Source organism: Solea senegalensis, linkage group LG5 (genome assembly GCF_019176455.1).
Source record: "Solea senegalensis isolate Sse05_10M linkage group LG5, IFAPA_SoseM_1, whole genome shotgun sequence".
NCBI lineage: Eukaryota > Metazoa > Chordata > Actinopteri > Pleuronectiformes > Soleidae > Solea > Solea senegalensis.
The window spans coordinates 25,883,309-25,905,812 of NC_058025.1; the positions used below are offsets into that span (position 1 = coordinate 25,883,309).

Genomic DNA, 22,504 nt, shown 5'->3' on the forward strand with positions numbered 1-22,504 from the left:
GTCTGAATGACACTTTTTGTTTTGTTTATTTCATGTCCAAAAATATCCTGAAAATCAAATTTGAAAAGATTGCGCCGTCTTTTTTACTCAACATAATACAATCTAAAGGCTGATACAAAAAAAAGCACCTTTAACTAAAGTAATATTGAACATATATATATCGATATTATCAAAGACTGGTAAAGGAATATTCAGCTCGGAAGCGTCCTTTAGAATGCAGGTAGTCTCCATGGAACTCAATCTCAGCCATGGTTCCGGACGAGTGCCACAGAAACAAGTGTTGGCCTTTAAAGATACTGGTCTGTAAGACGTCCTTGTCCCGGATCTGAACACAACAAAAACAAAAACACACAAATATATCACAGTAGTTACTACACTTCTCCTTGATCGAGTGTGCAGCTCACGGTAAGAACAACACGCTCGTCCACTACCATAATATATGTAGACTGAGCGTTGGTGGCGTTGAATACTAATCCGATGTGCAGCGCCTGGATCCGTATCTTCACTGCGGGAGGGGCGTTGATGAGCACTCGACACGTGTGGTTCGTGCCGGACGCCGTCGGGTTCTCGAACACGCCGCTGGGGGAGAACAGCTGAACGTCACAGCCTGCGGGGGGGGGGAAACGGTACAATGTGAAGATTTTACACTGTAGTTTTTAGACGTTCACTGTAGAGGCTGAAACGATTAATCAATGACTAAATGGATCGGAAACTACATTGATGATCGATTAATCGGTTTGAGGCTTTTTTTCATGATTAAAACAACAATTTCCGATTGTTTCAGCTTCTTAAATGTGAGTATTTTCTTCATCTCTTTGCTCTGGAGAACAAAGAAATCATTAAAAGTGAATCATTTTGGTTTGTGGACAAAACGTTAGAATACAGCGGTGTAAATAGGCCGAGCGTTTCACAGGAGGCAGACTCCTTCCCAGTAAGATCAGACCATAGGAAGCTTGCGTACCTGTGGTGGTACACGCACCACAGTCTGAGAGCCACGTGCGTACACATCTCAACACTGACACGGTTTCTTTTATCCATACAGACACAAATGTGCCGCCTCACTCTGATGATGGCTCCTCTTTGTGTTCTTCTGCGACTTGTACGTGAACACGATCCCGTTCCCGCGAGTGAGCCGGCTCTGGCGGACCAGCAGCACGTTGCTCCTCGTGGTCAGCTCGCTGCCCGCCACCTGCGCGCACTTCCTCGCGAACGTCAGCCGGTCGAAAAACGCCACGTACTCCTCTGTGGAGACACACGCGCGCGCAGAGTTAAGACTTTTGCAATGTTAGAATGTTTTATTCCCACATACAAACGTACTTTTCCTGCAATTCAAGGAGCTGGACTCCACTCTAACGTAGATGACTTCATCCAGGGGTCGACCGATGGACACCGTGCAGCGGCTCGACACATTTCGCAAATCCACTGTGCCTGACTCCTCCAGGAGTAACTGTCCACATGCATCTGGAAGAAGAGCACATACAGTTGGGATTATTGCACATCTGCCTCCTGCTCTTTGTGGGAATAGGGAGTGTCGACATGTGTATTTGCCTCTGGAGGTTGGGGTGGTCGTAGTGGGGGTCTGTGGGGAAGTAACGGCCTCCGTTAGACTGGGAGGACGGGCCACCGTGCGGCGCTGAGGCGCGTCGTAGCTCATAGTGGTAGAGGGGAGAGGCCCCTCAGTGGTGGCGCTGCAGCCTCCCGCGTAGCAGCCCTGGATGGTGATGGGTTTGGGCATGTGCATGCAGAGCACGGGGCTGAGGGGCTCGGGTTTAGAGGGACCCAGGCAGGACACCGCTCTGGACTGGATCCCATATCCACAGGCTACTGAACACTGAGGAGGAACACGGCGCAGTAGATCAGCTCAGGTTACAGTGTCAACAAAACCAAGTGAACATAGGGGTATTGCTTATGAGCTGTAGTTGGATCTTTATCTCATTAAAGGCTGCAATTATTATTTCCGTGTCAGTCTGCATATCAGCTTATTATCGTCTCATTTAAATATGGAATACCTGGCTCCATGGCTTCACCTCCCACCTGAAGGTGCAGACCTGCACCAGGCAGGGAACAGTGGTGGCCGGTTTGACGGCCGCGTGGCAGTGTTCCTCCGCCACTGCGCGCTCACTGCCGTGGACAAACTGGACACAGGACACCGTCCTCTGAGCTACACCCAAGTCACAGGACACGGAGCAGGGCGACGTCCCGAACACCTTCCACCTGGACGGTGGGCGGAGGAGGAAAGATCATTCTCACCTCTGTGGATTTCAGGTGTGTGTGTGTGTGATTTTACCTCGCAGGACAGATGTGGGTGTTACATGAAACCACGGCGGAGGGTTTGAGCGAGCCGTCACATACGGAATCCTCCACCACCTCCTCCTCCTCCCCCGTCTCCGCTTCCCGAGCACAGTACAGCACCCTGTCGGCCACCCCTCCTCCACACGTCACACTGCAGACCCCTTGCTTAGAGCGCCACCTGGTGGGTGAGACATCTTACTGCTACGGCCTTTTCTCTAAAATCATACTCCGTGTGACATGAGACGCTGGTATCTCACGTGGGAGGAGGACAGGGAGATGTGCTGCAGGTCTCAGTCTGAGGCGAAGGTTTGGCCGAAGCCTCACAGTGGAAATCTGGCACCCCTAGTCTGGTCTGGTGGTCCACACAGGAAAACCACACCTGCAGTGTCCCTACACGAGCGTGAGGGTTTTAGAACACGCGCTCAGATCAGTTTAAACCTAACTTGAGTGTCGTATTTTCCTCACCGTTGCCACAGGTCTTGGAGCACTGGCTGATCGCAGGGCTCCAAACATACACAGGACCTTGTCTAGCGTGCGGCAACAAACCGGACTTGAACATGGGCCGGTCCTGGTGCCAAGTACACACACATTATTTTATTTAAAAAAAAAAGAAAATAACAGTGAGTTTAAAGCCGTTTTTTTTACCTCTCCCTCAGACTCCCACCCAATAGGGCACACGGCAACGACACAGGGCACAGAACCGTGCGGTTTCATCTGCTTCGGACAAAAGCTCTGATCCACTTCGATGTCCTGGCCGACCTCTGAGCGGACGCATGAAACGACGCGTTTGGCGTCTCCTGGGCCGCACACTGCCGAACACTCTCCTGGCTCTGACACATGCCACCTGTGATGTTCATACAAACAATTCTGATCATGTTTAAACTGAAAAAAAAAACATATTTTGAGGAGGCATTGGGTCATGTGACCCAAGTAAAGAGTAGACTTTAAACCTGGCTGGGCAGTGCTGCACGTTACATTGTTCCACAGCACGTGGCGCTGCGTCAGGTGAGCATTCAGAGTCGGGGACGGTCGCCACGTCAGCTCCGTGTTTCTGAACGCACCTTACGGGACGCACCATCTGTCCTCCACCACAGGAGGCGCTACAGGCTCCAAACTGACCCGCGTCCCACCTGTGCCCCAGGACACAAAGTGTGTCAGTGTGTACGTCAGTCCAGAGGAGGAAAAAAGCGAGAATTGATGAGGAACTCACCGGGGAGGACACGGCGAGAGCCGACACGTGGTTTGTGGTGGTTCAGGCGGCGCGGGCATTTTACAGTCGTGTTCTTCCAAATGGTTGTTGGTACCTTCATCTACACAGACATACACATGCTTCTGCACACCTGGAAATGAATATGTGTCGAGAGAAAGTACTTAGTTTGAGATCTCTGAAGACTTTTTTAAGTCGCAACTTGAAAGAATGAAAACTTACAGTGTATTAAACCACGGTTGAGCATATATTCATGTGTGTGTGTGTAACTTACCAGATCCACAGGAGACCGAACACGGTGTCGTAAAAACAGCCCATGTTCCTTTAGACGCGCTCCCTGTGGCGCTACTGTTTCTGACCGGTACGTAGAACTGGTAACTGATGTTTGGATTTGTTTTCTCGCCATATTCTTTTCCGTATTTGCGATAGACCTTTAAAAAAAGTGTTTTTTTAATGTTGCTTTATTAGAACTCTATTTACAGTGATGTTTTTTTACTCTCTCCTCACCTGTATGTTTATCTCCTGTTGCAGCGGTCCAGGCATCAGCAGCTCCTCCATCGCAGGCAGATGCTCAGGCGTCAGGTGAAGACGATATTCTACACGTTTATCGTCCACAGGGGAAGGGTGGGTCATGGTCAGTGACATGCTGCCAGCTCCAGACACGATGTACCGATCCTCCAACATCACAGCTGTGAACACAAATGCAAAATAAAAGAGTGCTTTTAGTATTTTAACACTGATTATAGAAACATAATTAAAGCTGCGAGCAGCGTTGTGCGGGCCCTCGCCAGCAGGCCGGGTAAGCTCTAGCCGGGTCACTTATCCCGCATATTAAGTTTCAAGCCGATTGGTCAATGTATGGGCGAGTTTAAGGGCACTTCCTGTTTTGGACAATCTACTTCCTGTGTGTAGGTGTTCCAGGGCAGGCCCTTGGTCTCAAATATCAAGTTTTGAGCCAATCAGTCAAGATATGGGCGAGTTACAGGGCACTTCCTGTTTAGTGGCGAAACGGCAGAATTAGAAATGGCCGACATCACGTTGGGTCAAATTCGCATTCAGGATGTGTTCAGGGGCGGTCGCTCGTGTCAGACGGTCTCTCGTGTCGCGTATGAAGTTTTGTGCCGGTCGGCCAATGTATGGCGAAGTTATAGCGCACTTCCTGTTTTGTGGTGAAATCGCCGAAATTCACCAAAATTCACCAAAGTTCACCAAAATTCCGATGCCTGCCGTGGCCACGCCCTTTTGAATCTGCGAAACATTTCATCGACTCTTGAACTTGGATGGGTCTAGTACAATTTGATGCGTTTTTTTTTCCGTGTTGCTACGATAAACGCCCTCAGACATGTTCATTCGGTGACAAAACTTGCGAAACGCCAAGATGGACACCAAAATCCAAGATGGCCGACTTCCTGTTGAGTTGAGGTCATGGTCCCAATTCGATTTTTTGTCCGTCATGGGCCGAACGATGTTCCTACCAAATTTCGGGAAATTTGGCGCAACTAAATTTCGACCACTCCATAGGTATGACCTGTGGGGGGCGCTACTGGGCCATTTTGCATTGGTTTTTTTCACATTTCTATTATGTTATCATTTTTTTTGGCAGTTCTAATTTGCGTGCTCGGGTCCCAGATATCGCGACTCTTTTTGCGAGTGGTGACACTCACCCATGTGAGTGAAGAGAGGCGCCCTGTTGACGACGTGAACCTGTGTGGCGTTCACCGGCACAGAGAGGAAAGTGGTGTACTCTGAAACAGGAAACAAAGAATTATAAACAATACAGGAATTACAACGCGCATGATATTCAATATACGGATTCATTAACGTGTTGTTTTCTACCTCTGGCCTGACCAGCAGTGTAGGAATCAGACGTCAAACTGCACGACGATCCGTCGCCGCCGCACACCCCACACACGTCCCGTGCTCTCCCAGAGTGTAGTACGCCATCGCAGCCAAACAGCTGATCACAGAAAACGGTGAATTACAAAACAAGCATGTGTGAAAAGAGGAAGACTGCGTCGTCATCGTCGTTACCTGGCATTTCCCTCTCAGACAAGCGGCTGTGGAGCCAAAGGGAGGCGGGCGGTCCGACTCGCAGCGAGTCCCGTCCACGAACTGAGCGCCGCGGCTCACCATGAAGTTCTCTCCATCTGCCTGGCACGTATATCGGCACTGCTCGTCCCCTGAAGGCAACAAACAAATGGGTTTGTAAAATGTTTTTTCTTTTTTCTGTACAAATGAAAGTTTTCCGCGGGTCTCACCGTGCGCAAAGCCGACCGCGGGGATCCACGTGTAAAAAGAGGCCGTGTTTGGTTGCAGGTAGAGGGGCTGCAGGTCCGTCTGTGAACACTGTTCTGCGATGAAATCCACCTGCGTGTGTTCACATGACTGTACAGCATGGAGACACAGAGGGAAAACATGAGGCTCCTTGTATGCAAGGTGCTATACAAATAAAGCTTATTATTATTATTCCTTTATTTTTGCCATTGACTGAAAACATTTGGTTTTGACACCAAAAGATAAATATGAGCCAAAAGTTGAACATTTCAGCTTTGACTTACAGGTATTTACATCTACACACGACACAAAGGATAGCACCTTTTGTTTGAAATCATCCATTTTTTCTCCAATACTTCTCCCCTAAAAATGTCGTGTTCCGTTGTTGTGTATCAGATCCAGGTGTAAATACCTGGAAATAAAAGCCGAAACGTTCATCTTTTGATGTTGTCACACCCACATGTGTTCAAAATAATAAAGGAACTGGCCTCGCTGTTCCAACTCTTTTAGAAGACACGCGAGATCGGGACGATTCTTGGGACTGATCCACTAAACAAACGGTGCTGACGTGCTGCAAACACAGCCAGTCACAACTCACCTGCTGCTGGTGACATAGTTCAGCCTCAACATCCGGACCCTGACAGTCGTTCCCTCCAAAAGCAGGTCTGAAAAATCAGGACAGATATCTTGAAAAATAACCGGTGCTGTCAACAATAATGATGATGCTGCTGCTGGGACTGGTGCTTTTCTTTTTCACCTTGGGTTGTTGCATTGCCTGGTGCGGTGTCTGACTCCCCCGCCACACGTGCGCGAACAGGGAGAGAACTCGGACCAGCTGGACCAGGAGCCGTGCACCACCACGGAGGAGCCCAGCTCATCCGGCGACACGCAGCGGCCCTTCAGACACCACTGCAACACAGGATTCACCCTTATTACATCGATGAATAAGCAAATACAACATGCTTGTGCCTATTAGTCGATTACTAAATGAATCAACTATTTTGATAATCGATTAATCGGTTTGAAGCTTTTTTTCATGATTAAAACAAGATTTCCGATTGTTTAAGCTTCTTATATGTGATTATTTTCTTAATTTCCTTGCTCTGCATAACAAAGAAATCATTTCACACCGATCAGGATTTTTTAAGGTTTTCTGACATTTTATGGACCAAACGATTCATCTGTTAATCGAGAAAATAATCGACAGATTCATCGCTCATGAACATAATCGTTAGTTGCAGCTCTACTTTTTGGTAAATAATGACACATGGAGTGTGTGGTATTTGCACCACAATGACTCACTGATCACAGGCCAGTACCTGATGTGGAGCGCACTCTGTCCCGTCCAGCAGTGGAACCAGGAGTCGTTTGCAGGAGCTTTCATCCTCGGGGTTGATTTGACAGGACAGGACCCGGCAGGCCGGCTGAAGAGACACACACACACACACACACACACACACACACACACACACACACACACACACACATATCAGGACTATGACTGTTTCTGTTGCCACCTTGTGGCGCAAAGCTGTTATTACAGGAGACGTACCAGGTCATGACTGGTGAAAGAGCAGGCTCTGGCGGTGATACCGAAGGCTATACGACACTGATCGTCGACTCCATAATAAAGACCGGGTTTCCAGTCCTGCAGAGACCCTTCCACGGCCGGTTGGTCGCTCACACATTCAGCTTTGCCTTCACTGAGAAAACCAAACAATGATTTCATTCCCACACCCTCAAAAACCACATGGAACGTCCCCCGGGGATGAGACTAAATAGACCGGCTCAAGGTCTGTGTGACGGGTGAGAGACGTTTGGCCCACCTGAAGAACGTGAGCAGCTGCTGTCTGCTGCAGGGGGACCAGGTCAGATCCACGCTGTTGTAGCCTCCGTCGGACGCCATCATGAAGCCACTCCTGCTGCACGTGTTGCCCACTCCATCGTGGTTGACGCCAAAACTGGGTGATGTGAAACACACGGTTAAAGATACGTCAAAGAAAGTGCTGCATGGTACATTTTCTAGCCGTTTTCATTACCTGTGGCCAATTTCATGGGCGATGGTGATCCCAAGGTCAAAGCCCGTGTCCTCTGTGATCACACAGCTCCATTCACTGGAGCAAGCCCCGCCCAGCTGAGTCACCCCCCTGACCTGCTTGTTCCCATCGGGCAACACCAGGTCATACCTGTTGAGTGACGCAGTAAAACATGGGTTGTTCATTAATGCATCTACTTATGATACCATGCACAGACATTATATTTTGAAGAGAAATGATACACGAGCAAAACTAAATAACAAAAATACATTCTGTGCTCAACAATGCAATTATTCATTTTAACATAACTCCTCTCACACAGTTTTACTCGTATGCCCTCACAAACTCAATCTTTTCTACTTTCTCTCATTGTTCAGCTATTTAAATGTGTCTATTTTCTACTTTCTGTCATTTTTCAGCTATTTAAATGTGTCTATTTTCTACTTTCTGTCATTGTTCAGCTATTTAAATGTGTCTATTTTCTACTTTCTCTCAATTTTTAGCTATTTAAATGTGTCTATTTTCTACTTTCTGTCATTTTTCAGCTATTTAAATGTGACCATTTTATACTTTCTGTCATTTTTCAGCTTCTTAAATGTGTCTATTTTCTACTTTCTCTCATTTTTCAGCTATTTAAATGTGTCTATTTTCTACTTTTGTTCAGCTATTTAAATGTGTCTATTTTCTACTCTTTTTTCTCTCTATTTCTCTCATTTTTCAGCTATTTAAATGTGTCTATTCTCTACTTTCTATCATTTCAGCTTAAATGTGTCTATTTTCTATTTTCTCTCATTTTCAGCTATTTAAATGTGACTACTACTTTCTATCATGCTGTCTATTTTTCTACTTTCATTTCAGCTATTTAAATGTGTCTATTTTTCTACTTTCTCTCATTTTCAGCTTCTTAAATGTGACTATTTTCTACTTTCTTCATAGCTTCTTAAATGTGTCTATTTTCTACTTTTCTCTCATTTTTCAGCTTAAATGTGAATCTTTTCTTACTTTCTGTCATTGTCTAGCTATTTAAATGTGACTATTTTATACTTTCCGTCATTTTTCAGCTTCGTAATTGTGTCTATTTTCTACTTTCTCTAATTTTTCAGCTATTTAAATGTGACTATTTTCTACTTTCTATCATTTTCCAGCTATTTAAATGTGTCTATTTTCTACTTTCTCTCATTTTTCAGCTTTTCTATTCTCTACTTTCTCTAATGCTTAAATGTGACTATTTTCTACTTTTCTCTTTTTTCAGCTTCTTAAATGTGTCTATTTTCTACTTTCTCTCATTTTTCAGCTTCTTAAATGTGAATCTTTTCTACTTTCTGTCATTGTTCAGCTATTTAAATGTGTCTATTTTCTACTTTCTCTCATTGTCCAGCTATTTAAATGTGACTATTTTATACTTTCTGTCATTTTTCAGCTTCGTAATTGTGTCTATTTTCTACTTTCTCTCATTTTTCAGCTATTTAAATGTGACTATTTTCTACTTTCTCTCATTTTTCAGCTTCTTAAATGTGTCTATTCTCTACTTTCTCTAATTTTTCAGCTTCTTAAATGTGACTATTTTCTACTTTCTCTCATTTTTCAGCTTCTTAAATGTGACTATTTTCTACTTTCTCTCATTTTTCAGCTTCTTAAATGTGAATCTTTTCTACTTTCTGTCATTGTTCAGCTATTTAAATGTGTCTATTTTCTACTTTCTCTCAATTTTTAGCTTTTAAATGTGTCTATTTTCTACTTTCTGTCATTTTCAGCTATTTAAATGTGACCATTTTACTTTCTGTCATTTTCAGCTTCTTGTGTCTATTTTCTAATGCTATTTAAATGTGTCTATTTTCTACTTTCTCTCATTTTTCAGCTATTTAAATGTGTCTATTTTCTACTTTCTGTCATTGTTCAGCTATTTAAATGTGACTATTTTATACTTTCTGTCATTTTTCAGCTTCGTAATTGTGTCTATTTTCTACTTTCTCTCATTTTTCAGCTTTTCTATTTCTACATTTTTCAGCTATCTATTTTCAAGCTTCTTAAATGTGACTATTTTCTACTTTCGCTCATTTTTCAGCTTCTTAAATGTGAATATTTTCTACTTTCTCTCATTTTTCAGCTTCTTAAATGTCTATTTTAGTTTTCTTCATTTTTCAGCTTCTTAAATGTGACTATTTTCTACTTTCTCTCATTTTTCAGCTTCTTAAATGTGTCTATTCTCTACTTTCTGTCATTGTGTAGCTATTTAAATGTGACTGTCAGCTATTAAATGTGATATTTTCTACTTTCTCTCATTTTTCAGCTATTTAAATGTGACTATTTTCTATTTTCTGTCATTTTTCAGCTATTTAAATGTGACTATTTTCTACTTTTCTCACAGCTATTCTATTTTCTACTTTCTGTCATTTTCAGCTAAATGTGTCTTATTTTCTATGTGACTATTTTTATACTTTCTGTCATTTTCAGCTTCTTAATTGTGTCTATTTTTTCTCTTTCTTTTTCAGCTATTTAAATGTGACTATTTTCTACTTTCTCTCATTTTTCAGCTATTTAAATGTGACTATTTTCTACTTTCTCTCATTTTTCAGCTTCTTAAATGTGAATATTTTCTACTTTCTCTCATTTTAAATGTGATATTTCAGCTAAATGTGATATTTTCTTCAAATGTGAATATTTTCTACTTTCTCTCATTTTTCAGCTATTTAAATGTGACTATTTTATACTTTCTCTCATTTTTCAGCTATTTAAATGTGACTATTTTCTACTTTCGCTCATTTTTCAGCTTCTTAAATGTGTCTATTTTCTACTTTCTGTCATTGTTCAACTATTTAAATGTGAATATTTTCTACTTTTCTGTGCTCAAATTCTCACATTGTTCCTTCAAGAATGTGGCTCAAATATAACACCACATGATACAGCCGGTGAGTGTGTCTTGTAATGTACAACGTGCCTTGTAATGTACAACAGCAGGTCAGCGTGTAGTGGGTCTGTGTCGTTGGGGGGGTTTATCCTCTTGCCCCAGTCGCACACGCTTCTCAGAGATGACGTGATGTCGGCGGACATTTGGATCTCTGACTGGGAAATAACGAGAGGAAAGATGATTTTTAATGGATAACGACACTAGCGATAAGTCAGAGTACATGTACAGCTGTGTAACTCATTTGGTGTGACCTACCTCTGGCTCCGACAGGATTATCATGCGAACCAGGTGCACGTGCATGTTGGCGCCCAGGGTCATGTCTCCTAACAGCTCTGAGGCCTAAGTGGAGATTGGTGCATGAGTCAGTTAATGATGTAATGGGTATTGTAAGTGTGTTCCCTGGAAGTGATCAAATATTTTTAACATTCATTACTGGATCGGACACAAGACTTGGGTTTCGCGACCCGGTCAGAGCAGGGGTCTTGTATGTGCCTTTTGCTCTACACTGCAAAAAAACTAATTTCAAGTCAAAATATCTCATCACACTTCATATAAGACAAAATCACCTAAAGAGTAAGATTTAAGTGAGATAAAGGTGCATCTTGACTATTTTTGTTACATGCAACAGTCGTTTTGAGTCACATCTCAGATGAAACAATGTCAGACGGTTTTTAAGCTGCTGTGTTATTTGTAAAAGACGAATCGTCTCGTTTTAAGAAATAGACTTCACCTGAATTAAGACCACAAATCTGCTTTATTGAAAACTGAGTCAGGAATGCTAACTTCAAGACATTTTGCCTCAAAATGCCAGTTTCTAATCTAATTTCAAGGAGGCGTTGGACTTAAATCTAGACCAGCGTCACAATTATAGAACTAAAAATGAGTTAAATACACTTGAAACAAATAGGATCACAAAAAAGATGCCACTTTTGAGCATCCCAAGCTTATTACGAGACACAAAACATCACAATACTAGTAAAATATAGCTAAAAAGAAGAGTTTTCCCAGCTAATTTCAAGTAAGGCTTAAATATAATGTCTTATTTCAAGAAATTTTACCAAAACAATTTTCACTTTGTTCCATTGGCAGATATCTTGTATTCATTTTTATTGCTTATGTTTTTGGAGTGGCCTTTTTCCAGTGATATGTCAGCTGGGATTGGCACCAGAGACCCTCATGTGGACGATAGAGCGGTAGAAGACGAATGAATGAACCAATGAATCTGTTTTTTTTTCCCCCTCGTACTTACGATATTGAGGTTGGTGAGGATGTATCTCTCCGTGTCCTGCTTGTGGACCTGCTGGACATCGGGGCCAACCACCACCAGCAGTTCCAGATGGGTGATGTCAGGCGTCGAGGCTGAGCGACGCGGCCGCCCGCTCTCTGCTGACAGAGGAACAAAACACGGTGGAAACAGGTCCAGGAAAGGTGTGTTCTTTTTTTAATATAGCTGACGCTGACCTGTCCCATCACATACCGGAGGCGTCAGTGGAAGAATCAGGAGAAGGAATTATGATTCTTTGACTGGACGAGTGATGAAACTATTAGAGAGGAACAAACAGGAACAGTATTTTTAGCTCCTTCACACACACACACACATACAACCTGTCACCTAAATTTAGATCTGTGGTTTACTGAATGAAAACACATATATATTTGAAGGCTCTTGATTTCTAAAGGCCAGTATTTCAAAGCAGTCGTCCTCAGGTCATGAGCTTTTTACTGTATGATAAACAGTTTAAGAGTTCAATGTACTTTGCAGAAGTCCCGGGCAGTGGAATCACTGCTGCTGCTGCTGCTGCTGCTGCTGCTGCTGTTTACCCGCAGCTTTCCACCTACCTCGTCCGGTGGAGATCTCATTAGAGCAGCGGAGCCAGGCCACGGCAACAGCAGACAGAGCAAAGTCATAAAAGCCATGTTTTCCAACCTCTTCCTGTGCGTCTATACCTGCTCTGCTTTAGTGCCGAGACAATATTTGATCCTCCTACTCCGAGAGGGCATGTGTAACATGTGTTTATGTAAACAGCCGGGGACCAAGGTTGATGAGTGACACACATATTTGCTCTGACTGCGGGGCCGAGAGGACAACCCTCGTTGGTTGTTTTCCCATTTGTCTTTCATCACGGAGCAATATAGAGGATGAAAGGGAATCAGCGGTGGCAGCTGCGTTGCGCTTAAATCCACCTTCGTGCCCAGACATTTCAAATCCCCCAGTCAACGCTGGAATCATTCTAATTATCTTGTGTCGGCTGTTAAAAAAAAGTGTTGTTGCTTGATGCGGCCATTAGAGGGCAGACACAATCCAAATTAGCAGAGACCAGAGTGCACACAGCAGAACATCAGACATAAAACATCATTTAGTGGATACAATTAGATTCTCTTATTCTCTGTAAGTATTTTTTTAAATGCAGATACAAATATAGAGTAAAACATTGGGTCCTAGTTTACTTTATCTCCATAAAACCAAGAATCCGGCCCATGTGCCATTAGTCTTCAGTCTGAATGAATATCTTTTTTCACACCGTCGCTGCTCTACTCCTAAACCCTCGATACCCTGCCGGGATTTACCGAGCACAACAGACTGCGATGAGTGTTGTTGGATCCTCGTTCCCATGTCTGCTCGGAAGAGGGGCGGGATTGCATATTTATGACGCCCTAAATTATATATACCCCGTCATATGGGACGCTCTGGAGGGCACGACAGACGACGCCTCGGGAAAATCTGGTTCGGTTGCGGTAAACTTCAGGAAGGAAGGAATTGTTTGTGGGGTGAAGAAAAACTATCTCTGCTATTCTATCAGTCAGAGTTAGATTGATACAGTGTCATTTCTGGTCATTCTAACTGTTTAAATCTTATTATTAAACCATTCAAACTGTAAACATGTCATTTTAGATCGTCTTTATATTCAGTTGCCGATGAAGCATTCAGCTCCACACGACTGCATTTCTCTATTTAGCGGTATTTTAGATCTTATGTTGCCCGGCAACATGACTCACCCAACACAGGAGGATACGTCTCATGTGAAGACAGACAGAGACGACAGTGATATTGCTCTAGTAAAGCGAGACAGGTGAAGTAAATTCTACCACAGTTGTTCACCAGTACCAAAGTATACACTTTCTATTCACACCCACCCCTGCGCTGCTGCTGTATACACATAAACACTCCCTCAGCCCTTGCGTCTGGAGACTGTTTGACAGTTTTACCAACGACTGTCAACGAAAAGTAACTGAAGTCAGTGTGAAAAGACGCCAGGTATCGCTAGAACACGTCCTGTCTTTAGAGATTTCACAAACGGGGGGGAAAAAAACCAAAAACAGTGTTGAATCATGAAATAAAGAGAGGTTTTTCCTTGAATAAACAAAACAGATGAGTGATAGTTCCACACGCCTGCTGATAGTATTGCTGGGCAGAGCCTGTTGTCAGCATGCAAATACTGTGACATCACCAAGGCCAAACAGAGGCAGGCTAACGCACTCAGGCTAACTTTTCTCAACATTTTTGTATGCAGATGTGGTTAAAATGACTTTAGTTTTATTCCATTTTTTCAGATTCACTGATGTGACGCGGCCTTAGCTTGTAAAGGGATTGGCCTCTGTTTGCGTTTCATTGACACTGTAAATGATTCATGTCTGCAAAAACCCCCTGAAGCATTAATACTTTACTTTACAATAACAATTCACTCACTCACTCGTTCTTCTACCGCCCGGGGGAGGCGCTGGTGCCAATCCCAGCTGACATAGGTTCATCAATCATCAATATTATGAATCATAATATCTAGAGCGGAAACTATTAATCGATTACTAAATGAATCGACAACTATTTTGAATTATGAAGCTTTTTTCATAATTAAAACTAGATTTTCAATTGTTTAAGCTTCTTAAATGTGAGTATTTTCTTCATTTCTTTGCTCTGGAGAATAAAAAAAATCATTAAAAGTGAATCATTTCAGTTTGTGGACAAAACAAGACATTTGAGATCGTCGTCATTTCCAGGTTTGACGAACACTAAACAGCATTTTTTAAGGTTGTCTGATATTTAATGGACCAAACGATGAATTGAGAAAATAATTGTTAGTATGAGCTCTAATAATATCCAAACACAGCACAAGGATCTTGCTAATAAGGCCATAATGGCAGAGCAATAACACAATAACACACTATATAGCAAGTGATATTGTAAACAGAAGGTCTAAATCTGGACTCGGAGAAGCTGCATCTCTGTTCAAAGTTTGCCGTGTGACTATTTATAAAACTGCCAGAGTGACGGATCAGATGTTATAGCCACACATAAAAATATCACCACCAAACGGCCTCATAAAATCCAAATCCTCCTCTCTGCTAATTAAGACCGGCACGGTGTTGATGGTGTATTGACAGCGTTTGAGATAATAATATTCCAGCATGCAGAGCAATACTGAGGCTGGTGGAAGTCAGAGGCAAGGCAAGATTATGGAGATGTTTTCCAAACAGTGGTGTCCTGCCAGCAGTCTCCCATCTGTCAGCCTATCCTAGCAATGTGAAGACACTACGGGGGCTTTTAATTATGCCCCTGCAGCAAAGACGACGATCTAATGATCGCCATGTGTGTTTCTGATAAATATCTGCAAGTACGAGTGCTTTTCTAGTCCGTCTCTGAACGAGAGGAGGACAAAAAAAAAAAAAGGAGAGAAACGACTGTCAGTGTTTTGGGAACGGGAGTTAAACGATTTATTTTTAACTGCACTTCTCTCTGCCCGAAAACGACTGCATCACGATACATGAGAGTGGAATAAACTAAACGTGTTTCCCGGGTGACGTCTCTCAGCAGTGCAGCAGTAAACACCACAGCCCACTGATATAGATGGAAATCATAGTCGTCGTATACGTTTTCCATCCAAACCAAGTGGAATTTATGGAATTGCGATATTTGCGAGAATAAATGGATGGTTTTAAACTGCACTGGTGAAATAACCATGAGTTTATAAGTACAACTAAAGGTAAATTATGCATCTAGAAATCTGATGAGGAATCTGTCATTGATTTACCTCTTTCTATCTCCAGCCTTTTATTCACTACAGTAGCTGCAGTTGGAGGGACTGCAGGGAACGACACTGAATGCTAAACTGACCAAGTCAGACTGGCTGAATGGACAAAGCTCCCAGTGGGATACGTATGTCGTAGAATAAGGCTTTTTGCAGTTTATTGGAGTGAGCATGTGCTGGTATGGCGCTGACGTAAGATGCTGACATTTAATAAACGGTACACGGTCTATAGAGGTCTGACTGGAGAGGTTGTACTCTCGGAGTATGATGAAAAAGTGATAAATGACTCGTCTTTGCATCTTTTGTGCAGCTTAATAAGTGATCGATGCATCTGCAGGCTACACGACATTCACTCCTGTCTCTCTTCTTTAGAAAATATGGCAGTCGAACTTAAATTATTTTTCCCTCAATCCAATACAGCAGGGTTTTGTCTGCTGGCCTTGGTTTCACCAAATCAGTAATTAACAGTATTGCTTTGTTTTGGACAGACTACATTTATTGTCTAGTCCCCGATCGACGAGACAGGTGACACATCTGTACAATGTGGGGTATCACATTAAAGTTTTGAAAATAACTTTTCATTCCTATTTTAAATCAGATCAGATACGTGAGACTTCTGGGAGCTTTGACAAGCAAAAGAGCTTTGAAAACAGCTTTATCATATGATACGGAATGAAGATGTGAAACAAAAATAACCCCGGAGCCATTTTTAACACAAAGTATGTGCGCAGAGCTTAAGAGGAAGAAGTATCAGAGTCAAAATAAGACAATGTTTTTATGAAATTTGATTTTCTGACTCTCATATCTTGTTATCTCCGCCAATTTATGATAAGACTTTATTAATCCCACCACGGGGAAATTCACAGTGTGTGTTAATGGGAGTGTATAATTCATACTTGTGTGTAACTCATTTCTACGGAATTCTGAGTAAATACCAAAACAGTGCAGATGTCCATACATGACGTACGTCCATGTGCTCCCACGACACCCCCACGCCTCTGCTATGCAGTTGCAATAAGCAACTAAGCAGTAATTAATCCTGTCAATGTCAGAAGTAAAAAACAATTATGAACCTTTTTGTGTGTGCTGCTTGGCATTTTCGGCCATCATAATTAGGGCCACGTTAAATAGGACCTCCCTCCACCCACATATAATTAAACCTAATTGACCCATAAATGAAGATAACATCGTGTGCAATGTCAGAGCGCTGCAAATATCACAACACATGAAGAAAAAACACGCCGCAAATATCACAACACAACACATGAAGAAAAACACACTGCAAATATCACAACACAGCATGTGAAGAAAAACACACTGCAAATATCACAACACAACACATGAAGAAAAACACACTGCAAATATCACAACACAACACATGAAGAAAAACACACTGACAGAAGAAAAACACACTGCAAATATCACAACACAGCATGTGAAGAAAAACACACTGCAAATATCACACACATGTGCAAATATCACAACACATGAAGAAAACACACTGCAAATATCACAACACATGAAGAAAAACACACTGCAAATATCACAACACAGCATGTGAAGAAAAACACAAAATATCACAACACAACATGAAGAAAAACGCTGCAAATATCACAACACAACACATGAAGAAAAAACGCCGCAAATATCACAACACAACACATGAAGAAAAACACACTGCAAATATCAACACAACACATGAAGAAAAACACACTGCAAATATCACAACACAGCATGTGAAGAAAAACACACTGCAAATATCACAACACAACACATGAAGAAAAACAGCTGCAAATATCACAACACAACATGTGAAGAAAACGCTACAAATATCACAACACAACACATGAAGAAAAGCGCTGCAAATATCACAACACAACACGCGAAGAAAACGCTGCAAATATCAAACACAAAGAAGAAAACACGCCGCAAATATCACAACACAAACATGAAGAAAACACACTGCAAATATCACAACACAACACGTGAAGAAAACACGCTGCAAATATCACAACACAACACCGGAAGAAAAACACGCTGCAAATATGACAACACAACACGTGAAGAAAAAACACACGCAAATATCACAACACAACATGTGAAGAAAAACACTGCAAATATCACAACACAACATGTGAAGAAAAACACGCTGCAAATATCACAACACAAACGGAATAAAACACGCTGCAAATATCACAACACAACACATGAAAACGCACGCAAATATCACAACACAACACGTAAAGAAAAAACACGCTGCAAATATCACAACACAACACATGAAGAAAACACGCCCAAATATCACAACAAAACACATCACACCAAATATCACAACACAACACATGAAGAAAACGCAAATATCACAACACAACACATGAAGAAAAAAACATGCTGCAAATATCACAACACAACACATGAAGAAAAACACGCCGCAAATATCACAACACAACACATGAAGAAAAACGTGCCACAAATATCACAACACATAAAAAGAAATAAAACATGTACTGAAATAAAACAATGTTTGGATTGACTTCATGTAAGTGTTTCCATGTTTCCTGTTGAGTTTGGGGAGGTTTTAAAACGTCGCACATATATTTTTTTAGCCGACCAAATATTGAAACACTTTTATCGCCTCGATAAATAAGAGGCGCTCACTTTGAAAGACACAGCGACAGGAAGCGCCACATGGTTGCAGTCCCCTGAGCTGCACTGTAAAGAGGACATGTCGTCTCACCACTGGAAAAAAAAAAGAAAGCCTTAAACAGTGTAGGCGTAGCATGCCGCAAATTGCTTGGAGCCTCGAGTTGAGAGGACCTTCTAAAATGGTTGGTAAATTGTAAAGACACCAGAGACGGCAACAACATCATGGTAAGAAAGCCCTTAATGAGGCCATGTTCTTTCTGCCAAGAGCTCGCTATTATGAGAGCAGCAGCTCAGTCCCCTTGGTCGTATTTTCTGCCCCCTCTTTTTTAAAATCAATGAATCTACTGCATGGGCGAGAATTGTGCGACTATAATGGACTGTGCAGTGGTACTGAAATAGAATGGAGAGGAGATGAAAAGGCTGCTTCCATGTGCCTATTTTGCCTGAAAGTCATTCATAAACGCAACATTTTGGACATTGGAGGGAGCCTATACTCCCAGACCATTGTTAAATGAGTTCACACAATGGTGAATAAGCCTATCAACTCTCTCTGTATTTCATAATGAGACACGGTAAACAAGTACCTCTGAGATTTCCTTTTAAAACATCAATATACCTTCATATGTATTCAAGACCTTAAGCTGTCATGGACACATTCACTGTAAATATGTCTCTTGGTGCTTATGAAATGAACATTTCCACATATTTTGTCAATTTTGTACATATTGGATGAAGGAGGACAAAACATAGGTTGTGATATAGGGTGACCAGGTGTCCCGTGTATTGAGACAATGTCCCACATTTTAATATTCGGCTCTAGACCGACACTTTTCCAAAAGTAAATGTATAACTCCGATCTCATGACGGCTGTCAGAGCAGAGCTGCTATAGACTGATGTCAATCATCCTGTCAAACGCAGGGCGGCCCCTCCCTCTTGTTATGGGTAAAGTTCGAGTTGGTCACAAATTATACAGATTTTTGAAAAAGATTTGAAGGTGAAGCAGCTGAAGGACATTTTTGAGTTTACAGATCAACAGAGGGGGGGAAATAATTCTGTGTTTATCTTTCGTTATTGACATTTTTGCCTTACCTCTACAGGTAACGGCCGTTCCACATTGTCCCACATAGAATTTCTCCTCGTCGTCCTCCTCGACTTTGTTGGGCTCAGGTCACCTCATCCATCGCAGTGGTTAGTCGTTTGTTCACTAAGACCAAAACAGAGGCAAAACAAGGCGATCAGAGATGGCAGACCCCATTCACGCAAGCCTCCGTCGGCCTCTGTTGGTCATATTAGCAAGTGTGGAAACACAGACAGACAGACGGACAGAGTCACTAAAACCAAGTAATAATAACATTGGCAACAACAAAAATGATATACCCCTTCACAACTTTTTAAAAACCTGGTGCCACAGCTGGTTGCTTTTGCCTCGGGCCCCCAAACTTTCTTGGAGCGGCCCTGTTTATAATTTAATCTGGTAATTGATTATATGCTCAGTGGCTCAGTCAGGCAGTGAAAACCTGAAATAGCTAAACCGCATGTAAACGCTGGTTGCCTCGCAGTGAGGGCAGAGTAAACCTTCACTTCGACATGAAATGACACGTGTAAACGCTCATACAAAGGGCTGAGTGTGTGTGTGAGTGTGTGAGTGCGTTCGTCTCCGGCTCTGCCAGCAGCAACGTCACAGCCTGACGGAGGCGCGGCGGCGGCGGCAGCGGAGCAGACAGGCAGACGGTGGCGGCGGCAGTGGCAGCAGCAAGCGGCGGTAGCAGCAGCAGCAGCAGCAGTGTAGTCGCTCTCTCCGGAACTCAGCGGAGGAGGCGGCGGCTCTGTGCGTCAGGACGACTCCACGCTTGTGCTGCGAAGGTAAACCCACTACTTTGACATGCTTTTTATTCATATAAAGGTGTTTCCTTAAGTCGGCTAATTAGTCAACTAGCTCCAAGTCACGGCGTGGGCACGGAGTCTACATCGACTAGCAGGCAGCCATAAACTGTGTTGCTATGGTGCTGCCGGGCAACATCCCACACTGCTGCCTCCCGTCTACCGACAATAAACACACCGAATACGTGTGAACACTTTGGTTTGTGTTCATTCGACCATTCATCGATTATGAATGTGTGTGTTTGTTAGCCACCTGTTTCTGTGACGCTCGCGCAGACTTAACGCCACATCATGACGGCTAATTCCACCGCATGTGTGTACTTTAAGCGGCCGCTGCACTTCTCTGTCTGCCGGCGGCGTCCAGCTGCTCTGGCGGAGGGGAGAAAGGTCGTTTGGCTGTTGCGAGTGTTTTTCCAGTCAGTGCTCGTGCTTTCTGTCGCTCCAGGTGACTCCGCTGTCCATTCACCATTCAAAAGCAGCCCGTAAAACTGCGGGTCGTGGTCCACAGATGGGCGTTAAGGAGATAGGGCTGGGGAAAATATCTAGTATAAACTGTATATATAAAAGTCAAACTTCATCCAACATTGCTGTGTATCAGATTTATAAAATTATATATAACACAAAATGTTAATCTTAAAGGAATTTTTAGTTTTGTATTACCAAAATATGGCTAGTATTTTTGAAAAAGTGTGCTTCCCAACCTCAGTTTCCCCAGAGTTGAGAAATATCTGTATTCTTTTCTTTGTTACATGCCACTGTAACTGTTAGCAAAGATGGCGGACACTGTTTACATTCTGGGAACGAGGTCCCGCCCCCTTACGAGTGGGTCTAAAAAAGTGCGGAATTAGCATTGCAGTTTCAAGCCTCGGACCAAATGTCACTGATGGGTACGTAACAAAAAAAAATTGAATGAAGCTATTTTTCTGAGGTTGGGAAGCACAATTTTTCAAAAATACTAGCCCTATTCTAGTAATACAAAGCTAAATGCTAATCGGTGAAGTATTCCTTTAACGGCGCAATGCATGGATGAGAATCTAAAGATATAATGTGTTTCCAATATAAACACTGGAACACAGAACAATGACATTTGTTCTGTGTTCATCAGCAACAGCAATATATGATTTGTTGATGCTCCCGTGCATAACTTTATTATCTGAGTAATTACGTATAAAAATGATATTGCGGCTTGTTGCAGCCGCCTTGCTGCTTTACTAGCGCCTTGATGCTGGTGCGCTTGCTCCTTGCCTCCGTCCGTCCGTCCGTCCGTCATGACACTAAATGAATGACTTCTTGTGCAGTGTGTGGGTGTTGCTGGGTGACACCAGTTTCCAAACATTGGCATACAGACAAATGCCGTTGCGCGGAGATGATTTGATGATTTGACACAACATAGGGCTATTCAGTTCTGGCCTAGAATAATTATTTTGATCGATATTGAGACAATGATTATTCATCTGGGGACATTTCCCGTTTACTTAACTACTGTTTAATATAATCTGTGCCTCCAACCCTCTGAAGTTTGGTGTAAAACAAAGCAAATGTATTCCCCTTTATAACAGTTGTCTGTCTGTGTGTCATAGAGTATAAGTAATATCCAGGACAAACACAGGATGGTGATTACTGGCATGGCGTCCCTCAGACGGACATCACTGACCATGGATGTGAAGAGCAGATGTTCGCAGTGAAGGTGCCCGAGTACAAACACAGTACTTTGCTTTTTCTCTTAAACCCAGACAGCTGTTGCGGCGAGGCATCGGCGCGCACCAACGTCGAAGCCTGCGATACAAAGAAATTCCATTATTTCCTCGTCTGCTGTCTGCTGTGACAGTGCGAGAGCAAAACTCACCATTCTGTGCTGTTGTGAGGCCAGGAAGGAGAGAGCATTATGAGTCAGAACGGAGCAGAAAAGAAAACTGTCACTCTTCAAATCCGCCCATAAGCCCGGCAGACAGCGCACATGCTTATTTTAAGAACATGACCAGATCCCTTTTTTTTTCTCTCCGTTCAGCTGGCATCTAGAATGTGGCACCATGTAGGGACGTTTGGTCTTTTTGCTTTTCCTTAAATGATTACAGAGACGGTTTACTTTTTCTTAGACTGTTATGTCTGCGTACTATTAGAGAGGGTTCAGTGGGAGGGGATGCATCCAAGGCGAGCTCTGTTCATTGTGTTATAGTTTACACACGGCCTTATCTCAGCTGTCAAGAGGGAGGATTCTTTTCTACAGTAACTTAC

The 22,504-nt window shown here is 42.9% G+C and overlaps 1 protein-coding gene across 5 annotated transcripts; it reads right to left on the reverse strand.

Moving 5' to 3' along the window:
* Positions 1-7: 7 nt before the first annotated feature.
* Positions 8-21,954, reverse strand: adamts13 (ADAM metallopeptidase with thrombospondin type 1 motif, 13). Of its 5 annotated transcripts, none has more exons than XM_044026228.1 (29): positions 21,891-21,954; positions 19,478-19,592; positions 12,195-12,258; positions 11,967-12,103; positions 10,973-11,056; positions 10,748-10,872; positions 7,813-7,959; positions 7,600-7,734; positions 7,326-7,476; positions 7,093-7,197; positions 6,531-6,682; positions 6,372-6,438; positions 5,758-5,884; positions 5,531-5,679; positions 5,336-5,456; positions 5,164-5,244; positions 4,007-4,188; positions 3,774-3,930; positions 3,503-3,632; positions 3,243-3,422; positions 2,938-3,136; positions 2,758-2,860; positions 2,550-2,682; positions 2,288-2,470; positions 2,010-2,214; positions 1,318-1,831; positions 1,063-1,242; positions 432-607; positions 8-325 (listed from the first exon to the last, which is right to left on the reverse strand). In XM_044026228.1, exons 2-29 carry the CDS (start codon positions 19,511-19,513, stop codon positions 170-172), a joined length of 4,179 nt encoding a protein of 1,392 aa, XP_043882163.1. In that variant the 5' UTR covers positions 19,514-19,592; positions 21,891-21,954; the 3' UTR covers positions 8-169. The 5 variants fall into 5 exon arrangements, with proteins under 5 accessions (XP_043882163.1, XP_043882164.1, XP_043882166.1 ...); XM_044026229.1 differs by lacking the exon at positions 21,891-21,954 and adding an exon at positions 20,523-20,787; XM_044026231.1 differs by lacking the exons at positions 19,478-19,592; positions 21,891-21,954 and adding an exon at positions 12,557-12,670 and having other exon boundaries at positions 1,318-1,461; positions 1,549-1,831.
* Positions 21,955-22,504: the final 550 nt, after the last annotated feature.

What these genes read in the sequence shown, in the direction of transcription:
- adamts13 (XM_044026226.1), bottom strand. Translation starts at nt 12,634, where the DNA reads ATGGCTTTTATGACTTTGCTCTGTCTGCTGTTGCCGTGGCCTGGCTCC. An exon ending in CAGAGTGCGCTCCACATCAG is followed by an intron (nt 6,683 to 7,092) that starts GTACTGGCCTGT and finishes CCTGTGTTGCAG; the next exon opens with TGGTGTCTGAAGGGCCGCTG. An exon ending in CACTGCTGGTCAGGCCAGAG is followed by an intron (nt 5,245 to 5,335) that starts GTAGAAAACAAC and finishes TTCCTGTTTCAG; the next exon opens with AGTACACCACTTTCCTCTCT.